We start from the raw sequence: 26,115 nt of genomic DNA, 5'->3' as shown, positions 1-26,115 counted from the left end.
GAACTAGAGGCCATGGTCAATAAGCACAGGATGGCATACGCTAACAGCTTCTCCACCATGGCCAGGAGGCAGCACAGTGGCGCAGCTGTAGAGTTACAGCGCCAGAGACACTGGTTGGATCCTGACCACAGGTGCTCTCTGTATGGAGCAGTACATTCCCCTTGTGACCACGTGGGTTTACTCTGGGTTCCCTGGTTTCCTCCCACACACCAAAGATGTACAGGTTTGCAGGTTAATTGGCTTCGGTAAAATTGTAAATTGTCCCTAGTGTGTTGGCTAGTGCTAGTGTATGCGGTGATCGCAGGTTGGCGCAGACGTGGTGAGTTGAAGGGCCTGTTTCCATGCTATATCTCTAAAGTATCAATTCTAAAGAAAGTTCAACAGCTTGAACGAGATACTTCCCATACTACCATCGGCAAATCTTCGGCAGCACCAGAGGATCAAACGCTCTTGATCACTACTACTCCACCTTCAGAGACATATATCGCTCTATCCCATGTGCGTACTTTGACAAGGTGAACCACGTGACTGTGCTCCTTCTTCCTGCATTTAGGCAGAGACTGAAGTGTGCCACTCCAACCTAGATAATTGTACAGGGCTGCTCAGGGAATGCAGAGGAGCAACTTCACAACTGCTTAGGTTTGACAGACTGGGAGATGTTCAAGAACACATCAAAGGACTTGAACGAACATACCATGGTCGTTCCCGACTTCATAAGAAAATATGTGGAGGAGTGCGTTCTCATCGAGACTATCCGAGTGTTCTCTAACCAGCAGCATCGGACGAAGCAGAATATCTGTAATTTACCAGAACTACGGCGTTTAAATCAGACAATCCAGATTCATACAAAAAGTCCAGCTACAACATCTAGATGGCCATTGCAAACTCCAAGGGACACTTTGGGATTGAATTGGTGGCTCAAACAGATGCTCGGCAACTGTGACAGGTCTTGCACGCCAATGCTTCCTACAAGGTGAGACTGAGTAGCTCAAGTGACAGTGATGCATCACACTCCTGGACCAGCTCAAAGCTTTCTCTGCTCACTTCAAAACTTAGAACAATGATATATCCTTACGAGTCTCCACAGCTCCGACAAAACTGTGATCTCCGAAACCGAGGTCGATGTCAGAAGAGCCATGATGAGAATGAATGCTCGGAAACCTATATGGACCAACTGGCTCCATTTTGTGGAGTTCTTCAAACTCTCACTACTACTAGTCCGTGACCCACAACTTCTTTAAAAGGATATCCATAATACCAGTGCTCAGGAAGAGCATGGTGACACGCCTCAATGACTACTGAATGGGAACACATACGCCATCGTGATGAAACGCTTCGAGAAGTTGGTTATGATGCAATTCAATTCTTGCCTCAGAAGTGACCTGGACCCATTTCAATTCATCAACCACCACAACAGATTAAAATCATTTGTGATCTTACTCATCTTTGAAGATCTATCCTGGGCCCTGCACATTGATGCAATCACAAAGCAAGCTCATCAACATCTCTACTTCCTCAGAAGTCTGAGGAGATTTTGGCATGTTGGTGAATATTCTATTGAACTTCTACAGGTGCACAGTGGAGAGCATATTCACAGCCTGATTCCCTACTTCAAATGCTCAAGATCAAAGGAAGCTGAAGAATATGGTGGGCTTTCCCCAATCCATCATAAGAACTGATCTCTCCACCATCGAAGTGATCTGCAGGAAACATTGCCTCAAGCAAACAAACTATCATCAAAGACCCAGCACCCAGGCCACTCTCTTCTCTTATTGCTACAGTTGGGAAGAAAGTATAGGAACCTGAGAACCACTATCTCCAGGTTCAAGATCAGCTTCTTCCCATCTATCTATATGGGTTTTTGAAGCATACTGTACAATTCTAACTACGACCCTACCTTAGCTCCAAAGTACTACAGCCTTTGTACTATTATGTGCAGGCTCGAAGGGCCAAATGGCCTCCTCCTGCACCTATTTTCGATGCATTTTCTATGGTTCACCTGCATACTTCGATTTTGCACTATCGTGGTCTACTTTACTTTGAACATCTGATCATTTATTTTATATTTACTTGTTGATGTATTGTGTTAGAGTTAAAGTTTCTTGTGTTTGCTGCTGCAAGCTGCAGCAAGTAAGATTTCCGGTTCATATGACAAATAAACATTCTTGATCTCTCGATCTTGAAGTCAAGTTCAGAAAAGAGAAGGTGAAGAGGGAAATTTTACTCTAGAATACAGAGGCTGTTAAATACATGCACCAAATGGGTGTAAAAATGCTATTACTTTGCATGGACACCACAAAGTCAGAGAGAAGCTGATGGTACCTGGTAAAAAAAAAAAAATGACTCAAGGATACAAGTGATATAAACCTACAAATTCTTGAGTGAAATAGTCCTGAGTGCGTGGTTCATAAAATTATTATTAAATAAAATATTGTAAGAGTAAAATGACTTTCTGTTGACACAAGGAACTGCAGGTGCTGGTTAACAAAAATAAGACACAATCCCCCTCTCCTGTACCCACCTACAGAAACATCAAAAATAGGTGCAGGAGTAGGCCATTCGGCCCTTCGAGCCCGCACCACCATTCAATGCGATCATGCCTGATCATTCAAAATCAGTACCCCATTCCTGTTTTCTCCCCATATTCCTTGATTCCGTTGGCCCTAAGAGCTGTATCTAACTCTCTCTTGAATACATCACACGCTAGGTTTTGTCCTGCACCCGCCTCTCTCCCAACTTTCTCCCCACCTACCACAATCAGTATGAAGAAGGGTCCCAACCCGAAACGTCACCTATCCATGTTCTCTGGAGATATTGCCTGACCCACTGAGTTACTCGGGCACTATGTGTCTTGTTTTAAATGATTTTCCTCCTGGGTTTTCCCTGCAGCTGTTATAGAATATTGCAGCCACTCACGTGAGCTTGGTTTATTCAGATGCCCAGCTTCATTGTTAATTAAAGAAGATCTGCCTATCTAAGTCCCGTGCCATTGCGTCTGGCATTTTGGAGGCTATTTAATGTAGATTGGCAGATAGTCTGTTAGTTTTTATTGCAAGGGGAATTATAGTGCAAAGACAAGAAATTTTAACTCTAACACAATATAACCTTGACGTTATCCTGACAAACGGCTAATCACAACAATCACCTGGTGCCCAATTCCTCCCATCTCAGGGACTCTTTTCGTTTAGCCCTGCACTCCCTCATTCCTTCTAACCAGACAAAGATTTAGCCTCAGTCTGAAGGAGGGTCCCAACCCGAAACGTCACCCATTCCTTCTCTCTAGAGATGCTGCCTGTCCTGCTGAGTTACTCCAGCATTTTGTGTCTATCTTCAGTTTAAACCAGCATCTGCGTGACCTTCTTACACAGAAGATCCACCAGTTATCCTTTGCTGAAAAGGCAAATAGTGCAGGACCCGATCCATAGCAAACAATACTTTGGAATTCACGCGTAACAGGTCTTTTCAATGGCAGGCCCTTGAAGGAATTACACTTGGACTCACCACAAACTACCAATTGATGTGTTTGCCCAAGTGCCACATCATTTCTGGACCATACTAAACAAACAGAAAAGTAATGTAATATTGCAACTGTGGAAAGTAATCCACAATTACCATTTCCTGTGGTGCACATCCCCCTGGCCTTCTTTACACTATCCCAAAGGATCACATGACAAAGTTGAAAATGGTAGCTGGTTCACCATGGTAACGGGCGACGAATATCACGACAGAATTTCACAAATGTTATGAAAACAGAAAGACAGAAGGACGGTGAAAGTGTAAAGCAAACTTTAAAGTTGTCGCTGATATTCCTCAGCTAACTTTGAGAGAGTTTATCTCATAGAAACATAGAAAATAGGTGCAGGAGGAGGCCATTCGGCCCTTCGAGCCAGCACCGCCATTCATTGTGATCATGGCTGACCGTCCTCTATCAATAACCCGTGCCTGCCTTCTCCCCATATCCCTTGACTCCACTAGCCCCTAGAGCTCTATCTAACTCTCTCTTAAATCCATCCAGTGATTTGGCCTCCACTGCCCTCTGTGGCAGGGTATTCCATAAATTCACAACTCTCTGGGTGAAAAAGTTTTTTCTCACCTCAGTCTTAAATGACCTCCCCTTTATTCTAAGACTGTGGCCCCTGGTTCTGGACTCGCCCAACATTGGGAACATTTTTCCTGCATCTAGCTTGCCCAGTCCTTTTCTTTATGCTATTTATGCTTTATGCTATTTAAAATTTAAGAAATCTAAGAAATTTAAGAAATTGATACATTTACTTTGGACCCAACTTTACGCCAGGAGAATTCTGGTTTCTAAACAGCATGTACACACAACAACAGATTCCCTGACCAGCGAGTGATAGTTTTTTTGCTCAGATCCCTGTCTGTGTCCAATAATTATCAATGCCTCACCTTGATGCCCACGTTGGTGTTGTGCATATCAACCCTGGCTCTCAGGTCCTTGCTGGCTTTCCTCTGCCCCAGGAAGTGCTTGATAAATTTAATGCTGTACTTGAGGTTGTCCCCACAGCCGCCCCATTGCCACGCCTCTTTATTCTCCAGGTCAGGGGACTCGTCACAGGTGCAGCGCTCCATGCGGCCTGAACTACAAGCCTTGGCCAGTGAATGGGTGAGTCCAGCGGAAGAAATCGCAAACAGAAAGGCAGTCTCCTTGAACCCTGCAAGAGAAGGAACAAAATAATTCACACAAGGTTGTTTACGTTCATAAGGTCATAAGCGATAGGAGCAGAATTGGGCCATTCGACCCATCAAGTCTACTCCGCCATTCAATTATGGCTGATCAATCTCTCCCTCTTGGTTCTTGGTTTCTTGGTCCTCCAAAATATTCCAAATGGAATTTAAACTGGAGGTGGTGAAGGGAGGACTTAAGCCAGAAAGGGTTATTGGGAAGAAAGAGCTACTTTAAATTTAGTTGCATCTGGTTGGGTAACGATAATTGGGTGGAGATTATTCCATGCTTTAATTGTGCGGGGGAAGAACAAATTGCTGTATACATCTGTCTTTGTAGCTGGGATCACAAATTGGATCGAATGCCCTCGTCTGCTCCTAATTGGTTTGGGTTTGGTGTAGGTCTTGTAGTCTATGTTGAGCTGACCATTTAACATTTTGTAAAAACAGGTCAAACGGTGAGCTTCACGTCTGTCTTGGAGACGGTTCCACCCCAGAGAATTCAGAAGTTTGGTGACACTCGCTTCTCTCTCATAGGTGTTAGTAACAAATCGAGCTGCCTGCCTTTGGACACGTTCGATGGAAGAAATGTTTTTATTTGTGTATGGGTCCCACGCTGCAACTGCGTAGTCCAAATGAGGTCTAACGAGGGTGAAGTATAGCTTCTCCTTGACCGAAGTTGAACCCCATTCCTAACCCCATTCTCCTGCCTTCTCCCTGACATAACCCCTGCTACTACAGCAAATAAACAAGCAATGCGTGGCTTTGGTTTTGTTTCAGCTAACTTACTGATAGTTTAGACAGGAACTGCAATCATCTGATTTACTACCAAATGCCAACTCTTTAAAGAGAGTATTAATGTGTATTTAAATTAAGCTGTTGAAAACAGCCATTGCAGCAGGAACACCACATCCTACATTCGCCAAGGCCAGCAACACCTCATTCTGAGGAAGAGTCTTTCAGCTGAAACATTAACTGTTTCTCTTTTCACAGATGCTGCCTGACCTGCTGTGTTTTTCCAGCATTTCTTGTTTTTATATTAGAAATCCAGTATCAGCATGATTTATTTTCACAACCTCAGTCTCAACCTTTGTATAAACCTATCCATTATTTCTCACCCAGTTCCTTCCAAAGCAGCCTCCCCCAGCAAAGCAATACCCTAAGAACCTCTATATCTAGACCCCTCCCACCCTAACCATGGACTGTTTGCCATCCTCCCATCAGGAGAGCCTCAGGTCTCGTACAAGCAGGATGAGGAACAGCTTTTTCAATAACACTATTACACTGCTGAACTCGGAGTCCCGTCGCTAGATATCTTTAGTCTCTCCCATTTGTATACAGTATTTGCCTATGTACCAGTTTTCTTTCTAATCCATCCACATTCCACACATTGTTAACCAGTACTCTTTTACTCTATTGTATGCTTATTCTGTATTTTTATTTTCTACTTCTACTATCTTGCACTATGACTATGACCAGACGCTAAACTGCATTCCGTTGTACCTATACTTGTATCTGTGCAATGACAATAAAGTTGAATTGAATTGAATTGAATTGAATCTATCCCTGATTACCTTTCTCCCCCTGGTAGCAGCTTTGCCTTTAAATGTGCACTTTCTGATATCCAGATCTACTGTGCATGCCCTAAGATCTTCACAAAGATGGCAAGCTTACACCAACATCCATCTGGAGATTGTCTCCAGAAGTTGCCTGTGTCAAACCTCTCATCTATTTCTGCCCATGAATATCAATCATTGAACTGATTTACTGCATCCATAGTCTACATGATAATGAGTACTGGTCTTTACTTTAGACTTTGGGCTTTAGACTTTGGAGATACAACGTGGAAACAGGCCCATTGGTCCACCGAGTCCGCCGACCAGTGATCACCACATACACCAGCCTTATCCTACACACTAGGGATCATTTACAATTTTACCGAAGCCAATTAACCTACAAACCTGTATGTCTTTGGAGTGTGGGAGGGAACCAGAGCACCCAGAGAAAATCCACGCGGTCATAGGAAGAACAAACAAACTCTGTGCAGACAGCGCCCGTAGTCAGGATCGAACCCAGGTCCCTGGCACTGAAAGGCAGCAACTCTATCGCTGCGCCACCGTGCCGCCCCAAGTCACTAGAATATACAAGGTCTTTCATTGGTACTATCACTTGGCTGGTGTCTGATAGTTAAAAGCACATTCAGTTAATGCACCAAAACATGCCATTCCAACAATGAGTTAGTGCTGGTGTTATATCACACATGGATCTTTCACACTTTATTAAATTAAACCCTCTCATCATAACCTTCCATTATGGTCCACAGATCAATAAACCTTAATGCACTCATGCTATTTGCCTCAACTAAGTTTTTACATAGTAACTTCCACATTCTAACATTCTCCTATTAGAGAGATTTCTCCTGGAATCCTTATTGGACTAATTAGGCATTATGTTATATTTATCACATGCAGTTTGGGAAACCTTGTCTCTAACAAAGCCTTTTCAGGACCTCTTTTTGATCATCCCTCAGCCTTGGTTCTCCAAGAGAAAATACCCATTCTCTTTCATCTTTAAACCTCTTCTTGAGTTTAACAGTTACATTATCTGACTTTTTATTAGAAACAATCAATAAAATTATTATCCACATTTCCCTCCCAGGTACTGATTATTTGACATATTAATCTTTGAATAGGTCTTAAACACGGCTTCTAAAAAAAGGTAATTAGAATCATTTAATTTTCCAAGTTAGCAATCCCATCACAAGGTCATCAGTTATAAAGGATTAAAAGGCATTAAAATAAAATACATTAAGGATATATTTTTGCAGTGAAACTAACACTTTTGTAACCTGCATTATTGCCCTCCGGAGGCCAGTTGATTAAAAAGATTCAATAATGCCCCCAACTTCTTGTTGGTGTTGAGGCATACAATCTCAGAAGGGAAGCAATTGCTGTTTCTACAACTGCGTGAAGGTGAAAGGGAAAAGATTTAATAGGAATCTGAGGGGTAGCTTTTTCACACAAAGGAAGGTGGGTGTATGGAACAAGCTGCCAGAAGAGGTAGTTGAGGCAGGGACTATCCCAACGTTTAAGAAACAGTTCGACAAGGTACATGGATAGGGACAGGTTTGGAGGGATATGGGCCAAGCGCCGGCAGGTGGGACTAGAATAGCTGGGACATGGTGGCCGGTGTGGACAAGTTGGGCTGAAGGGCCTGTTTCCACGCTGTATCACTCTATGACTATGACTCTATGAACTGCCTTGTGCCACATCTGATCACAGGGGAGGGGTGAAATCAGCCAGTCTCTGCTCACATTTTCTACCCTGAGGCTCACATATCAAATATGTTTGATGTGCATGAGGCGTGGATAGAACAGGGCTTGGCTACAATAGCCATGCTCATGAAGATAGGCCTGTTATATGGCTGTCATCTGTTGAACTACACACAGCTTATCAGCAGGTTCAAGGGAACCGTTGATAAAGTTCATGTTCATAAGTCATTGGAGTAGAATTAGGCCATTTGGCCCATCGAGTCTACTCCACCATTCAATCATGAGTGATCTATCTTTCCCACTCAGCCCCATTCTCCTGCCTTCTTCCGGTAACCGTTTGTTACACTTTCTAATCAAATACGTGTCGATCTCTGCTTTAAAAATACCCAACAACTTGGCCTCCACAGCCTTCTATGGCAATGAATGCCACGTTCATCGGCGTCTAGTTAAAGAATTTCCTCCTCGTTTCTTTTCTAAAGGTGCATCCTCTTACTCCGAGGCTGTGTCCTATGGTCCTAGAGGGGCTCATGTTGTCGACCTCCCTGTGGTGAGCCCTGTCAACTGACCTCAGTCAGGCGAATTACAACAAACAGAGACAGCAGCAGCGCCGCAGCTTGGCGCCAACCCGGAGCATGCGCCCTTTTTAGGGTGGGCACCTACAGATGTCGAATCCAGATGGCATCACGCTGCTGCAGACTTCTGCTGCCTCAAACGCAAGAAGAAGATGGTCCTAGAATCTCCCACTGGTGGAATCATCATCTCCACTCTATCCAGGTCTTTCATTGTACGGTAAGTTTCTATGAGATCCCCCCTCATCTAAACTCCAGCGAATACAGGCCCAGCTCATCATACATTAACCCAATCATCCCAGGAATCAATCTCAGCAACCTCCTCTGGATGCTTTCCAATGGCAGCACATCACTCCTCAGATATAGGGCCCAAAACGGCTCACAATAGCCCAAATGCGGTTTGACCATGCCTTATAATACTTCAACATTACATCCCTGCTTTAATATTTTAGTCCTCTCAAAATGAATGCTAATATTGCATTTGCCTGCCTTACTACTAATTCGACCTGAAAATTAACCTTTTGGGAATCTTGCACCAGTACTCCCAAGTCTCTTTGTACCTCCGATTTCTGAATCCTCTCCACATTTAGAAAGTAATCTACTCCTTTATTCCCACTACCAAAGCGCATGACCGCACTCTTTGCTACTCTGCATTCCATCTGCCACTTCTTTTCCCAAGCTCCCAAACTGTCCAAGTCCTTCTGCAGACACCCTGCTTCCTCTACACGACCTGCTCCTTCACCTATCTTCGTATCAACTGCAAAGTTGACCACAAAGCCATCAATTCCATCATGCAAATCATTCACACACAACGTGAAACATAGCGGACCCAACATCGACCCCAGCGGAACACACTAGTCACCGGCAGACAACCAGAAAAAAAAATGTTTGTCTTCTCCCCTTCAGCCAATCTTCTAGCGAATCCAATATCTTCCCTCTAATACCATGGGCTCGTGTCTTGTTTAGCAGCCTCAATCGAAAAAGAATGAAAAAACACAATCCAGACTCTTGAGAATGAGGAGATGCAACAGTGATAATATTTACTAACAAAAACACAACCATAATCTCACAATAAACTGCGGGCTTCCTGGAACCTTATTCTCAATATTATCCCTTTGGGCTGTTAAACTAAACAATGAAGATAAACACATGTTTCCACAAACTTTATTCCACAACCTGTTTACTTAGCCCTGAGGATGGCCTTAACTAAAATATAATAATTTAAATAAGGTTTGTGTCGTTAAAGAATCCTTTGATTAACTACAAAGGAGCTATTATGTTTGTATGGCAAACTATTCTGAACTCATTTTATCCTTAATGCAGCTGAAATCTGGAGAGGTGATTCTCTGATTTGGTTTTCTTCTAATGAATTAAAAGTTCATTAAATTTATTAAAAATCATCTCACGCATTTCAAAGCATTATATATGCATATCAAAGCTTTCAACATGCCTCTTGAATATCAGTAGCATTGCCATGAAGGAAGCAATAGTCACTTCTTTTGTCTTTTTATTAAGGCCACTGTTAATATAAAATCCTTTTAAAGCCTGCATGGTTATACCGAACTGCACCCAAAGAATAGTGATTTGAATATAACTGTTGCTTCTGACTTCATTGTACTTTCTTCAAATTTAACAATGCAAAAGAGTAATTGTCATTCTATTGTAATAATTTTCAGTTTTCATAAGTTTTGCTATGTATTGGGGCCAGGTTATATATTTCTGTAAATATATTAACAGTTACACGACTGCTTTCCGAATCGGGAACTTGCCTGAGTGTATCTTAGTTGCAGTAGGACTGGTTGATCTCAGCCAGGTGTGTGGGAGTGCAAAGGTTGACCTCAAAGTCCTCAGGCTAGGGAGGATACACAAAACCAGAAGGATTCCTGAACCAGATCACTATCCACTGACCCCTAACCTCGTGCAACGTGCCCCTGAGCAAGAATGGCGAGATGGTTGTTCCTCAAACGCCTGGACAATGTGCCCAACATTCTAACTAATCTGACTTGTTCGAGACCCACTCTGCTGGCAGATGTAAAACTCCCAGTCAAAAATGCCAAAGGTTAGAGAACACCTCCAAAGGGTTGAATTGCCATTCTCAGCATGTCCGCCAGCCCGTGCAAAGACATGGCAGCAATTGAGCAAGAATAAAGAGGAGTGCTTCACAGCATCTACTGGGCTGCAGCTCCATGACTGGCAGAGTGCCACTCCTAGCTGGATAACACCCTTGCAGTCAACATCCAACTCGGATTCCAGGCCATCCCAAGCCTAAATCACACTGCGCGGATGATCACATAGGCAGGGTTAGGCTGGAGGGCTGTTGGCTTCAATAGGATTGCATGAGTCATTGCCTTGAGGAGAAGAATGATGAAAGAGAGTCTGCATCATCACAACAGCTGGACAGTAGAGGGATTTATCTTACTGCCAGGGAAAATCTCATACTGCTTCCGATAATAACTTACAGTGCTGGGGGGTAAATACAGACATACCTTTGACAGAATCATATCACAACTTCTCAACAAGAATGTCACAGGAACATCTTAATCCTGCTTTCTTGTTGTAGCAGAATTAAATGGAACAGAAGGCTGAGTTCACAAAATGAATTCAAACTGTTAAACTAAGATGGAATTAATGTTTATTGATGCAGAAAAAATGATAGCTGGTAATTAATTATTACTATCCCCCCCCCCCTCCTACATCTCAACCCACCACCCACCACAACTCATTTGGTGGCTTGTTTCACAACTAAAAGAAAAACAAACTCCAAACTCCAGATGCTGGAAATTTGAAATAAAGACACAACATGCAGGAATTATGATTAGAGTTTATGGAGATAGAAACAGAGTTGAAATTTCAGACTGAAGAAGGGTCACAACCCGAAACGTCACCCATTCCTTCACTCCAGAGATGCCGCTTCAGTGACCCGCTGAGTTATTCCAGGATTTTGTGTCTATCTTCGGTTTAAACCAGCATCTGCAGTTCCATCCTATTTACATCTAATGTTTCAGACTGATGGCCTTGCAAAAAAACCCACAAACCTTCCTTTATAGTTTGGGGGAAATCTGTTCATCTCAATCATAGCTGCTGAATGGCCCCAAGGAGAAATACAGAGCGAGTTTTCAAATCAAAGGTTCTTAATCCAATCTTTTTTTATGTATGTTAAGGTAAAAGAGATATTTTTAACTACTTTCTTAAAACTGCCATGTAAAACCATCAAATTATGGTTTGGAATTATTCCAAATTAGAAATGGTCTTTAATCGGATAATGAAATAATCATACCTTCTCAGGCACAAGTGTCAATTTGGAATGTTTTAAAGGTTGACCTTTCTTCTACTTTTCTTTTCAGATGGTTTTTTTAATCTCTCGACTCCAATCCTTCACTCTCGTTGGAATATTTCATTGGCCATCACTGTCCTGCAGTCCCTTATTCATATGCCCAATCTCCCATGTCAGCTGAGCCATTAAATTCCAACAGGTTGCTAACTCAGAGAGTGCATCTGAATACGATATTGCATTTGAAGTTCCAGTTTGTGACTGCTGCACGTAATACAGATTCAGTGTATTTCACAGTTGTAACCCATTTTCCTAAGCATTTTGCAGTGCTTGTTTTCTATCTCTTAGAGGTAAAGAACAACACTGACGATTCTCGCTGTCTGCAACTTCACCGTTATTATTAATGATAAAATAAAGAAGACCAAAAGAAAAACAATCTACTGAACTATCCAATATGTTGTGGAAATATATATACCATAATCTGGAAACTTCACAACTGATGTGCATAGAATAATCTCAGCGCGGAGGAAAATGTACAACAGAAACACAGACAAGTTAAGGGAAAATGTGGACATTCCACTTCAACCCCCATAGGGAAATCAAAACCAGCCAGGCTTTTGCCAACATTGCAAAGTCATATGAAGTAATTCACACCCTGCAAGACCATACTCAATTGCATTAGACATGCATAAGCAATAATATTATTGGCTACATTTTGTGTTAGTAATACATGAGCACCTACCACATCTACTCAACTTTGCCCTGTGGAGTTTTTAACTGAATAAACTGAACTCTATAAATGACATCAAATCGTCCTTAAAGTTATGAAATAGTGAAATGCATTGCGTTCATCCGCAATCTTGTCTAACGCTGCTTTCTAGAATCGGGTAGTGATGCTCCCCAACTGTTTCTAACATGTGACTGAGGTAGAATCTGGGCTGTGTAATGAATTAAATAACCATCCTTTTATGTTTGAGACCTGCCGTTGAATCCACCATGGAAGAGTTTTCTTGTAGAATAGAGAAATGGGGTAAACATCCTTGACGAGTTGAAATGACCAAATCCTTTTTAAAAGGATTTGGTCATTTTAATTCGTCAAGGATAAAGTAGGCTTCCTTCATACAACTGAGTAGAATTCAATACCAGAAACATTGAATTCTCCAATTTTAAGTAATAGCTATCCCCCTCTTTCCCCTCCACTTCCTCTCTCTTTCGTGTGCTAGCCCCATCCCTATGCACACCTATTCCCCCGTTATCCTGCCCCACTTCCACCTCCCCTCCCATCCCCTCCCACTTATATCCCTCCCTCTGGTTTTACGTTTCACTCCTTTCTTCTCCTTACATGAAACCCTTTCGTCTCCTTTTCATCTCTAGTCCTTGTCACTTACTCCACTCATCTGCTAATCGAGCTTTCCTCATCTATATTATATTTACCAACAAATACATAATTACGTTTAAACATATTCTAGTCCACCATTTTCAATAGGCTAATATTCATAAATTATAAGGAATGGATTACTTTCCAGAGCATATGACACAAACTCCTCCTATCCAAAACTGAATTTTCCTACAATAAAATCGTACAATCACTAAGGTAATGTTAAATGTAAAAAAAATGTTTATATCCAGGGAAACCTGATGGCTTGGAAAACATAAATACAAGTAATACCGTGGAGATGGTTCGAGGTCTTGCTTGTGGTAAAGCTTTTTGGAGATGGTAGTCTTTGGTAGATTGAAATTGGGATACCAGAGGATATGACTGTTTGACCTAGGATTGGTTTAGGAGATATATCTTCTTCAATTGGCATTCTAAACTTATACCTTCCATGGCTTTCATGTGATATGCTCCACTACATTCACCAAGTTCCTGAAGATGTGATGACTGGGCCCTTGAGACTAACTTTGACCTGCTTTCTTTTCATTATAAGCCACATCTACAGCTCCCGTTGCTTGCGGAAGGCATCCTACATCCTAAAGGACCCATCTCACCCCGCCCATCACTTGTTTGCCCTTCTGCCCTCAGGTCCATTGAAGCGCTCACCACAAGACTAACAAACAGTTTCTACCCTAAGGCCATAATCACACTGAACTCTGCACTGAAAGCATCCCCCCCACCCCCCCCACCCCCCCCCCCCCCCCCCCCCCCCCCCCCCCCCGCCCCATATTTATTCTGTACAATACCTACCTTTGTGCAATAGTAATATATTCTTTTATAATATTTATTTTTATAATATTATTCTGTGCAATATCTTATATTCTGGTAGGGGTTCATACGTAGGCACAATGTGTATGCGTGTGTGAATCTGTGTGTATGTGTCACAGTATGTGCACGTGAGTGTATGATTTCTATAGAGGTAATATACACTGACTTAAATTATTATAGCTGTTAGGTGACTACTTCTTCACTAAGTATAGAAATGTTTTCATAATTGCTGCCAAAATTACATGCCCGTAAGGACACGCATGGCTGCTGTCAATACCTGTTACTTTAGTGATACTGTTTCAATAATCTGCTGAACCACACCAAAGTTAGCAAGAAGCCCTTTATATTCTGAGACATCATCCATCATACATTAAGACTGGTTACTGTCAGGTTTCTAGATGAGAAGATATATTTTCAATGGGGGGAGAGATTCTATGCGGTTTTGGGACACAATTGGTTGTTCAGACCATAAAGCAGGAGCAGAAATAGGAAGGGTCCTAACCCGAAATGTCACCAATTCCTTCTCTCCAGAGATGCTGCCTGTTCCGCTGAGTTTCTCCAGCTTTTGGTATCTATCTGCAGAATTAGGCCATTCAGCCCATCAAGTCTGCTCCACAGTTTTCTCATGGCTGATCTATTTTCTTTCTCAACCCCATTCTCCACCCTTACTAATCAAGAACCTATCAATCTTCACTTTAAAAATACCCTATGTTATGGCCTTCTCAGCTATCTGTGGCAATGGATTGCACAGAGTCACCACCCTCTGGCTAATGACATTCCTCCTCATCTCCATTCTAAAGCTAAGTCCTTTTATTCTGAGGCGGTCCCATCTGGTTCCAGACTCTTCCATTACTGGATCCATCCTTTCCATGTCAACTCTTTTTGGGAACTGAAATTCCAAAATTTGAAAACAAGTCATTGGGGATCGTTTTTATGTCTGTTTTAAACTGAGATGCATTTGTTGTGTTTATTTTTAAAAGTTGTTTTCAGGAGATGAGACCCCTGTGTATCGATAGTGGTGAGGGAGAAGTGAATTTTGCTCTGTCAATGTTCCTAAGGCCTAAGGCGCAAGTTTGGATTACGAACAGGCTGGGTGTTGGGAAGATCGTGGTTTGCTCTGGTCTGGCCCACATGTTATTTCAAAGTGGAATCAATGGGCATAGCAAGTATTAAAGACAACTATGACCACAGGGATGATTAGTGGTGGGGTGAGTGAATGGAGGGAATATTATCAACAACTGGAGGGGAAATAGACTTGGAGGAAAGTGAGTCACTTCAACCGAGGTAAAGCAGATAATTGCAGGGCTGGAAAAAGCATGTAGATTCGACACCCTGATTGCTCAAGGGTCTTTCATCTGTGATTTTAAAGCACTATAATATAAACTGGTTACCAGGTCCTGAATGATACAAAGGAGCAAATCCTTATTTTGTTATTTTTAAGTTTGCAACATGTTTCGAAAATATTTTATGATGTGAAATAAAGTTAGGAGCGAGTATTTGGAAAGGGAGCAGAGATGGCAGGTGAAGGAAGGAAGGAGAGCATTGGAAGCTAGACGGGAGGAAAAGCCCATTTGTTATGTACATGTTATTGGGAGCAAGCATTTTGAGGTGTCCACTCTCATTGCCTCAAACATATCCTTCCTACCTCAGCAACACGGAATAGCTACTTCCATCTTCTAATTACAGCACTCCAGTCTTAAAACCATGAACTATGATCAAATTGTCATCTAGACTGAATCATTTTAAGTAATTTTCAACCAGTTCCCATCTACAGGTATGGATGGAATTGTCCTATGAACCTGGGGCTCACCAAAATTGTTCCCAATTGGTCCCCGCGCCTCCTAAAGCCGGCCCTGGCTCTAGATCGGCCATAATTGAATGGCGGAGTAGACTCGATGGGCCGAATGGTCTAATTTTACTCCTGTGATTTATGAATTCCAGCACCTGCAGTTCCTTGCTTAGTGAAGAAAGTGCTTAGTGCTTGTCTGAAGAAGGGTTTCGGCCCGAAACGTTGCCTATTTCCTTCGCTCCATAGATGCTGCTGCACCCGCTGAGATTCTCCAGCACTTTTGTCTACCTTCGATTTTCCAGCATCTGCAGTTCCTTCTTAAACAAATAGTTCCTTACTTCCCTCACTTCTTATAATTCGGCCCGGCCTTCAGCGGAATGGGAGGAGTGGATTACAATCAGACTCCGTTCGTGACATCCACCTAAATATGTGTGCGTGTTGGGGGTGCGCTGTCTGTTCCGACCTCATGCTAAATCTGGTCTTTAATCCTTTTGAAGGAAATATTAAACTGAAAGCTTGATTGAACAGTGTTATTACATCGGCATCGCGGCCCATCCCAAGCAGTGCCTTTTATTTTGACTCTGACATGCAGCCGAGATTAAAGGCGCTGCTTGCGTGCAGGGGGCTCATATCCGTACGCCCTTTTCCTCTGGGAACCGAACGCCTTTCCGATCTAAAAATATCCCGGTGATTAGAGAGATTTCCAGAAGTTGGGCAAGGATGAGCGAACCGACGGGTGGAAGGAGTGTTTCGGAGGGGAAGTCATTCATAGGTTGAGTAAACCAATCGTTCGTCAGTCACTATCACTCGGCGCTGACCCGCCACCAGACTGTTTGTGAAATTGGATGACGAGAACTGGGAAGCGAAAATAAACGGAGTCAGTCTGAAGAAGAACCCCGACCCGAATCGCCGCCTATCCATGTTCACAAGGGATAGTGCCTGACCCGGCTGTGTTACTCCCGCAATTTGTGTCCTTTTACGAAGTGGGTCCCTCGCTGGGTGCTGTGTTCCGTCAGATGCCGGCCGACCTCCCCCCCCCCCCCCCCCTTAAACGCTACTATCATAGTCATACACCGTGGAAACAGGCCCTTCGGCCCAATTTGCCCTCACCGACCAACATGTCCCATCTACGCCAGTCCCACCCGCCTGCGTTTGGCCCAGATCGTAGCTGCTTCCAGCACCGCCCCCCGGCAGAACGTTACAGGCGACCATCACTCTCTATGTAAACACAAATCTTGCCCGGCACATCTCTGTTCAACTTTGCCCCTCTTACCTTAAAGGTAAGCTCTCGAGTCATTGATATTTCCACCCTGGGTAAAATATTTTTAGTGTCTATTCTACCTATGACTGCATGGGTTTCCTCCAAGTATTCTCCGGTTTCCTCCCACATTCCAACGACGTTTGTAGGTTAATTGGCTTATATAATATATCCTTCGTGTGTAGTATGTGAAAGTGGAATAACACAGAGTTGGTGTCGGCGTGGACTCGGTGGGCCGATCCAGGCATCTAATCTGGAAAACCTCTTCTGCACTCTCTCCAAAGCCTCAAATGTGAAATGTTCCCAAACCACCTCTGCCTCACTATGGAGCTCCGAGCGGTTATGGCAACTGGGCGGAAATGAAAACTGAGAATTCCCATTCTCAATGATAACTGGGAAGGATGGCGATTTCTCGGTTCTGGGTTCTCGGAGAGGTTCCCAGAACACTCAGCTACCTTGCTTGAAGCGTTGTTATCAGGCATTCATTCAGTCGCTGAATGAAATCACCCCCTTCCACCCCATTTGTAAACATGTACTGTTGAAGTTTAATAGATAATACATTGGAGAATGTTCCAACCGGTTGGGTTTTATTAATTATTAATGATGTAATCAATGAAACGGTAAATTAGCAATAAAATGGAACTGGTTAGCTTACAGGACGTCTCTGCGTGTGTGGCATGACGTGTGTGCGGGTGGGCCGGAGAAATGGCATTGAGAGAGGGGTAGTATGTAATATGAAATATTCTTCCAGGCGTCAACTGGTTCACGGTAAATAAAAGAACAGCTCCACGAGTCGATACAATTATATAAATATTGTATTCGTGGTATCAATTTAGGACAATCTACCCTAATCTTAATGCTAATTTTACTGGGAGAAAGTGGAAATGTGACAATTCATGTCGGGATCCCTCTTCAGACTGATTATAGGGGTGGGGTGGAGAAAGCTGGTGGAGAGGAGAGGCAGGACAAAGCGTGGCAGGTTGATCCAGACGCGGGTGGTAACGGGAACATAATATCGTTGTTAAACCTGCCAATACCCTAATGCGTTAAAGCCAAGTTGACCATCTCTCTCTCTCTCTCTCTCTCCTATTTCTCTCGTCATCTCTCCCTCTTGCGCGCACACATAAGACATTCTAAGCAGAAGAACAATTTCATAGCAATATCCACGGGCAGTGATAAACCAGAGCTCGCATTCGAATGACAGAACTAAAGGCGTCAGTCTAGAGCCGCTAAAGATCTTCAATGGCGTTAGATCACATGAGTGCGAATCACCGCACGGATTCTTCATCGCTCGCGATGGGAGAGGCTGTGAAAAGGGGTGAGGTGTTGGGCGGAGGGAAATGATATGCAGTCAAACTACAACATTAGAAGTCAGATGAGCCTCGTTTGGCGACGACCCAGCCAGGGAGAGAGCTCCGGTAACACAATCTTACATTCGAGTCTCAATTTCTCCCTGGGGCTCCTATGTTGGGGGGGGGGGGGGGTTGTTGTTGATGCATGTAGCCCCTAGGGGGACGAAAATGACTCCGAATGTACATCTACATAATCTGTACCGGATCTGAGCTGTGCGCCCTGTGCTAAACGACGCTCGCCTACCGGTCCATTCAGGACACGGACACAAGACGTCTTCCATGAGTTGGAAACTTGCCAACAATTCCGCGGGCTGCCTGCAACACTGTGGCACGACAGTCTTAAACTACTTTAACATAGGCACGATGTTGTTCTTTTGACAAAAGCAAATTAAAATTTGGTGTTATTTTAAGTTAATATTTTACGTTTATCAAAGGAATATAACATAATCGTCTGTAGATTTTATCCATTAACCATTGTATGTGATCATATTGAACCATCCAATATTATACCATATCATGGTCAAAATATCAAATGGTATGCTGAAATCTTCAGTGGGTTGTAATGTGTCCTAATCTGCCACAGTACACAAACGCGCTTTAAAGTGCTACAAAGTTTACTAATATCGAGAATGCGCTCTAGTTTTCTATAATTTCCTGTAATACCCCATGTTATCCATTCATATCCGCAAATACGCCAAGGATTCAATAGACAAAAGGTGCAGGAGTAGGCCATTCGGCCCTTCGAGCCAGCACCGCCATTCAATGTGATCATGGCTGATCATCCCCAATCAGTACCCCGTTCCTGCCTTCTCCCCATATCCTCTGACTCCGCTATTTTTAAGAGCTCTATCTAGCTCTCTCTTGAAAGCATCCAGAGAACCTGCCTCCACCTGCAGAGAACCTGCAGGGAATTCCACAGACTCACCACTCTCTGTGAGAAAAAGTGTTTCCTCGTCTCCGTTCTAAATGGCTTAATCCTTATTCTTAAAATGTGGCCCCTGGTTCTGGACTCCCCCAACATCGGGAACATGTTTCCTACCTCTACTGTGTCCAAGCCCTTAACAATCTTCAGAAGGCAGGGATTCAGTGACCTTTTGAATCATTAAAGGACATCTGGGCGTCGCTGGCGGCCAGGTTCATTGCACACCCCGCCTTCCTGAGCCGTTCCTGAATCCCGCTGAAGACTGTACTCTGGTGTTCCAGAATTTAGACCAAGCGAAGATAGTACAGCTGGTACAATCCGTGTATTTCTGTTTAATACGTTTCGAAGCTATGATCTGTGAAGCCCAATGTTAAGCGACACACTATTTTCAGCAGTGCACTATTCTCTAATATCTTGCAAGAATGTTAATATCCTGCAGCGTAATAGAGGATCTTATGGGACAAAAATAATGTAATGATCATGTGATACAACATTTAACTATCGCGGCGTCATATTGTGTGTGAGTGAAATCTGCAGCCTTTATATTTGTTTTGTTTCCCATGCGAAGCGAGTTTGTGAAATTCCCGATTATATTAGCTTTTCTTCACTGAGAATGGGGCTGTATTGACTTTGTCCACCACACAATAATCACACCTCTCGTTGCCGCACGCACCAATTCTCCCTTTCCACCCTGCCTTCTGAAGAAGGGTCTCGACCCGAAACGTCGCCCATTCCTTCTCTCCGGAGATGCTGCCCGTCCCGCTGAGTTACACCAGTTTTTTTTTGGTGTGTCTATTCTGTCTTCTGAAACTCCAGTGTTCCTGTGGTGCGCGCTGCTCGCAAAGCGCTCTGTTTGACAGGTTTATTGGACGAGAATGGGCAGTGAAATTGAACACCGGCAGATTACGCTCTTGCTCGAGGGGCGCGTGAGCATTAGTGGGATCTCCGGGGAAATATGGTGACGGGACCATCCAGGAGCATTGGAGGATATCTCACCAGGGGGACGGGCAGCGAAGCTAGAAACACGAGTAAATGGAACAGGCGATCGGGAGAAGCGGCTCTTGGGAACGGTTTTAAATCGCCGATTCCTTTAGCGGAGCGAGAGACAGACACTGAGCGGTTGCACATCGCCACTCATGGGAACGTGAATTAGGCTGCATCCATCTCAGACTGAAACGGATTATTCGCTAGATTAAATCTCTGTCATTACAATTTAAAGCAATGATTAGTGGTTCTGTTTAAAGTTTTATCCAGTTAACATCCCACCCCAAATCTTTTCCCCGCTACCTTTGCACCCTCTCTTACCGCGTTTGATGAGGCTTCCTCTCCCCTCCAGGCTGCAGTTCCAGCGCTCCGACCTGAACTGATACCGGCACTCGAGTGCGCTGAGGCGGATCGCGTCCCGCAGACCTTCCGCTAACCCGGGCTCTCTCCGGCACAGCCGCTTCTGCCGGCGGAATAGCTTCAAGCTGTCGCACTGCTTCAGATGAACCTTCCCAGCGCCGAAGTCCTCCAGGATGGGGGTGGAGAACACAGCCAATGGCTCCTTCCCGGTCAATCTGCTTAAGGGAAAGAATGGAATCAACCAGGGCAGCGGGAAGGACGCACAGAAGGGAAACAGACGGCATTCGCCGCCCACTGCTGCGGTGAATCTGCGGGCGAACAGACTGAACAAACTATTGCCCAGTCAGTGCAGGGCGCGCATCTCCCATAAGATACCCAACTTTATACGGACGGGCGCGGTGTGACGACCTGCCTCGCTTACCTTTCACATTCAACATTACGCGTTTAAATCGAATATCAATTTGTTCAAACGCTTATTAGGTTTATGCTTAAATGTAATAATTTCAACTCTCCCACCAGTCTCCTCATTAACCTGGGTTGGAATGATATGACCCGAAGTAAGCCGAAGATAGACACAAAAAGCCGGAGTAACTCAGCGCACCACTGGAGAAAAGGAATGGGTGACTAGAAGTCTGAAGATGGATCTCGTCCCGGAACGTCGCCTACCCATTTTTACTCCAGCATTTTGTGTCTATCTTCGGTGTAAACCAGCATCTGCAGTTCCTTCCTACCCGAAGTAAGCCGAGCCTGGAGCGATGGTGCTGGCTGCCGTAAGCAGGGTGATCAGTGATCCAATGCTCGGGAGCCGGCAGCGCATTTTGTCGGATCTCTGCCGCTCCTCATCTCGTTTGGCGGTGTCTTGGGCGCCTGTGCTCAGCTCGCCAGGCGTTGGCTTCACTAAAGGAGCGTGCGGCCCGGCCCGGCCCATCCCCAGCCCCGTCCCAGAACTCCTCCTATTGGGCTGCATGGGGGAGAGGGCGGGCATTCGGGCTCAGGTACGCCTCGCCTTCTCTCACACCTGGAGACAAACCACAAATGGTTCCCTTTCCAACCCACTCGGGCTTCCAGTCAGTCCGGGCAGTAGTAGCTCCATTCCCTTTCATAATGAATTCATGGCGATATTTATAATATGGTCAGAATTGTTTTCATTTAGTTCAGTTTAGTTTTTTTGTCACGTGTACCGAGGGACTGTGGAAAGCTTTTGTTGCTTGCTCTCCAGTCAGCGGAAAGACAATACATGGTTACAATCGAGCCATTCACAATGTACAGGTCCATGGCAAGGGAATGACGTTTAGTGCAAGGTAAAGCCAGCAAAATCCGATCAAGGATAGCCCGAGGGTCACCAAAGAGGGAGCCCACATTCCGAGGCTCATTCCTTAATGAACTGGAGAGGCACAACATTATTGGGGGGGGGGGGGGGGGGGGGGGGTCATTAAACACAAATCCAGTCCATCTGTCGGTTGAAGACGAGCGGAAGACCACACTATTGACCGCGGCCTTCCACGCTTCATGCTAAACATGCTTGTGGGACGTTACCAATACAAACTGATCAACGGGCTTCTCTCCTCAATAGTCACTGTATCCCAAAAACAACCGACTGTGGAAAGGCTTTCCGTACTGAAAATGCATCGTCGAATTCCCCAAATCCAAAAATTAGTGTGATCAACATTTAGTGACTGGATATTTAGCGATTGTGGCAACTAAGAAAGATGGGGCTCTACTGCACTATTTCTGCAATAACCCGCCTCGGATACCTAAGGGGTGTTCAACGTGCTGGAAGATCGGTTCATTGCCCAACGCCAATGTATGCGCCGAGTTTCTGTCTCTTCTTTTGAAGATTTAAATAATTAAAAATAAACTTCAGTTGAAATAACAATGAATCAGTCATCCTCAGCCAACCAGCTCACGACCACTTTGGAAGGGAGGTGGGCTAAAATCAGCAATATTTCACAAACAGCGGTGAAAGAAGCGGTCTGGTTAACTGACTTGGTTAGGATGCAAACGTCCCAAGTTCTTTCCAGCATCCCGTGGTATCTTTAAATTTCCCATTAGCAGAACGATGGGATTGAGAATGACCAACGTATCCCAAATGGAAAGGATGCCTGCACTCCCAACGGAGCAGCAAGTCCACAGATCCAAGGGTGTGAATCTGGCACTCCAACTGGAGACTACTATTCAGCAAATTCTATAACCTAAACATTTTCCAATGAAGACACAAGAAACATCAGATGCCGGAATCTTGAGCAAAACATTCTGGAGAAATTAATTCAACGTGTCAGCAGCATCTGTGGAGCGAATGGGCATGGGACGTTTCTGGTCATTTTATGTCTGAGGAAGGGTCTCGACCCTAAACGTTGCCTGCCGGCCATTCCCTCCACAGATGCAACCTGGCCCGCTGAGTTTCCCCAGCATTTTGTGTTTTGCAAAATATTTGTCAAACTTGTCTAATATTTCAGGAAAGTAACGGCGGCCAGAGACGGAATCGCCACTGGTGAACTTCACATCATCTCCCAGACTTTGATTTGTGTTGCAAAGCTTACAAGACCAACCCGATTCGCACCTCCAGTAAACTCAAGTGTCGAGGCGCGCATAAGTAATAAACTCTTCCCAAAAGTCCATGTAGAATATTTGAGAATTATAAGATCTTCCTGAATGATATTCCACACACCTTGCTCAGATAAAAAAAACAAGCAAAAACAATCCCAGATGTGAATAAAGCCAGTTTAAGAACAAGGAGTAAGTCATTTAGAACGGAGACAAGGAAACACTTTTTCTCACAGAGAGTGGTGAGTCTGTGGAATTCTCTGCCTCAGAGGGCGGTGGAGGCAGGTTATCTGGATGCTTTCAGGAGAGAGCTCGATAGGTCTCTTAAAAATAACGGGGTTAGGGGATATGAGGAGAAGGCAGGAACGGGGTACTGATTAGGGATGATCAGCCCTGATCATATTGAACGGCGGTGCTGGCTCGAAGGGCCAAATGGCCTACTCCTGCACCTATTGTCTATTGTCAGTCCTCCATTGCTTTTGTAATCAACTTATTCTCGATCTGCAATTTCCACCTAGAGTATAATTAGTATCATTTATATCTTATCTCTTCATGTCGGTCGGGAAACACACTGCTTATCGTGCATAGAAAAGCGATTGAACTAAACGAGTAACTGAATGAAAACACAAACATAATAAAAGTATTCGTTTCCTATTAAATTAATCGGTTATAAAACAATTTGATCGACTATTAAATTCCAAAAATAATCCGACAAATTATCGCGATATGAACTAAATTACGTGACGCGGGACCACCATCTGGGTCATTTATAGAGGGGCTGGCATCCGTTGTCGTTTCTCTCGCTCCCATTAATGAAAAGTGAAAATAGCGAGAATTGCTTGACGATCAGGGCATGTGTCTGAAGAAGGGTCTCCACCCGAAACGTCACCAATTCCTTCTCTCTAGAAATGCTGCCTGTCCCGCTGAGTTAATCCATCTTTTTTGTGTCTATCTTGAGGACTTAACTTTCATTCGAGGGCAGAAACCCTTCAACGTTTATGTGGTTCATCAGATTTCCAAAACACGCGCGGTTTATTTCCGCTAGTATGTGTGAACGAATGAACAAAACTGAAAACGGGTTTAAAAAAAACCTCCAATCTTCCGTGAATATTGCAAGCAAGCTGCGACGTTAATTAATCTAAAGCAATATATCATGCTAGAGGCAAATTGGGGTCGGTGCGCGAATTGAATTGAATCCTATCCTGGCGTGAAGACATCTCCTCCGATGGTTTGAACTACGATGTACCACGACTACAACTACGATGCATCAGTATCCCGACAGTGTTCGACAGTATCCCACGATGTTCTGCCAAAGGGATTTAGTCGGCGTTGGAAAGTGACGGTGAATACAAAGATAATTTTGTGGAGCCTGTTCTCTGTGTGGGTCTGGTTCGGAAACGATTATTTAGCATTATGTCTAATTCGTGTTTTTAGAAGATCGCGAATTTACGTGGAAAAAATTCAAAGGGTTCACCAGAATGGAATTCTGCAATTAGAATGTAGAGGAAAGGAGCGATTGAAATTTCAAATGTCCAAATTCCGTTTTCCCGCAGATTATCAAGGTGTAAAACACGTTTTTAAAGGATTTTACTAATAGATTCATGCAGTTCTTTCACTAAAACAAATGTTTTGTTTCTCAAGTGTGGCCTTAAACTATAAAATACAAGTAGTCTGAAGAAGGATCTCGACCCGAAACATCGGGTATCCATGAGCTCCAGAGATGCTGCCTGACCGGTTGAGTTACTCCAGTACTTTGTGTCCTTTTGTGTATTAACCAGCATCTGCAGTTCCTTATTTTTACAAGTAGACTCGTCATGCGTCATCACACAGTTTTCGATGCTCCACGACCTAATACTCTACTATCCATTTTACTTTACTCGTGAATTTAAATGTTCACACGTTGCTTTACGCACGAATTTAAATGTTGCCTTGTTTTTCATCTGATATATAAATATATATTCGCAGTCCCCGCACAGGGCAGATAACTTTACAGTTGAAATGGCTGGAGGATGGCGTGAGATTGTACTCGGCGTTGCGTGGATAGCATCGAAACAGCAAGCTTCGCGGGGGGGGGGGGGGGGGGGGGTAAACTGTGCTTAAATGGGCTAATCGTCCACTTAAAGGAAATTCGGTGGGTGCCTTTTAACAGTTAGTTGTTCCTTCAAAATTACAATTCTTCTTTCTCTCTCTCTGCCCACCCCCCCCCCCCCTCACCCCCCCCCCCCCCCTCATCTCTCTCTCTCTCTCCCTCCCACTATTCGGTGTTCCAATTAATTTTGTACATAAATATTTATTATAATTCGGGGCGTTTGTAGGAAGAACCAATAGCCAATGCTCCCCAGAGGAGCAAAGGGCTAAAGAAGAAGAAGAGTTTGGAGCAAAGACCAATGAAGGGTCCCGACCCGAAACGTCACCGATCCACGTTCTACAGAGATGCTGCCTGACCGATTGAGTTACTCCAGTACTCTGTGGGTTTTTTTTTTGTAAACCAGCAGCTGCAGTGCCTTGCTTGTGTATCCATGTGAAGAATGTTGGTTGGGTCATTAAAATGCCTCTTCAATCCATTTAAAAACATGGGGAATACGGTTCACTCGCCCAGGTTAACCCTCACACAAACTTGAGGGAGACAACTGCTATGTGGGAACGAAATGGTAAACACTTTCTGATCAGTTTTACATGTCCAATCGCTTCTCTGCGATGCAAATTTACTGACCATATAACCATATAACCATATATGCTGGCAAGAAATGTGAAACAGCAGGATATCAAGAGGATCGGCTACATAAGTATCTACTGAAAAAGTGTAGTATTGATTTCCAGTGAACATAGCACCATGAACTGTTGAAAAGATATATAAGGAACTGCAGATGCTGGTTTACCAAAGTAAAGACACCGAGTGCTGGAGTAAC

The 26,115-nt window shown here is 43.9% G+C and overlaps 1 protein-coding gene across 2 annotated transcripts in view; it reads right to left on the bottom strand.

Moving 5' to 3' along the window:
- The window catches only part of wnt9b (Wnt family member 9B), a 31,701-nt gene extending 10,154 nt beyond the window's left edge, over positions 1 to 21,547 (bottom strand). The window contains exons 1-3 of one of the 2 annotated variants that reach the window (XM_033035101.1): positions 21,394 to 21,547; positions 20,624 to 20,880; positions 4,408 to 4,673 (exon numbers count right to left, since the gene is read on the bottom strand). In XM_033035101.1, the coding sequence (XP_032890992.1) occupies positions 4,408 to 4,673; positions 20,624 to 20,880; positions 21,394 to 21,479 (609 nt within the window). In that variant the 5' untranslated portion in view covers positions 21,480 to 21,547. The remainder of the gene's footprint in view (positions 1 to 4,407; positions 4,674 to 20,623; positions 20,881 to 21,393) is intronic. The other variant, XM_033035102.1, reaches the window with a different exon arrangement.
- Positions 21,548 to 26,115: the final 4,568 nt, after the last annotated feature.

This window comes from Amblyraja radiata, chromosome 16 (genome assembly GCF_010909765.2).
Source record: "Amblyraja radiata isolate CabotCenter1 chromosome 16, sAmbRad1.1.pri, whole genome shotgun sequence".
Taxonomy (NCBI): Eukaryota; Metazoa; Chordata; class Chondrichthyes; order Rajiformes; family Rajidae; genus Amblyraja; species Amblyraja radiata.
Note: the sequence above shows the minus strand (reverse complement) of the source record. Positions and strands in the feature narration are given on the sequence as shown.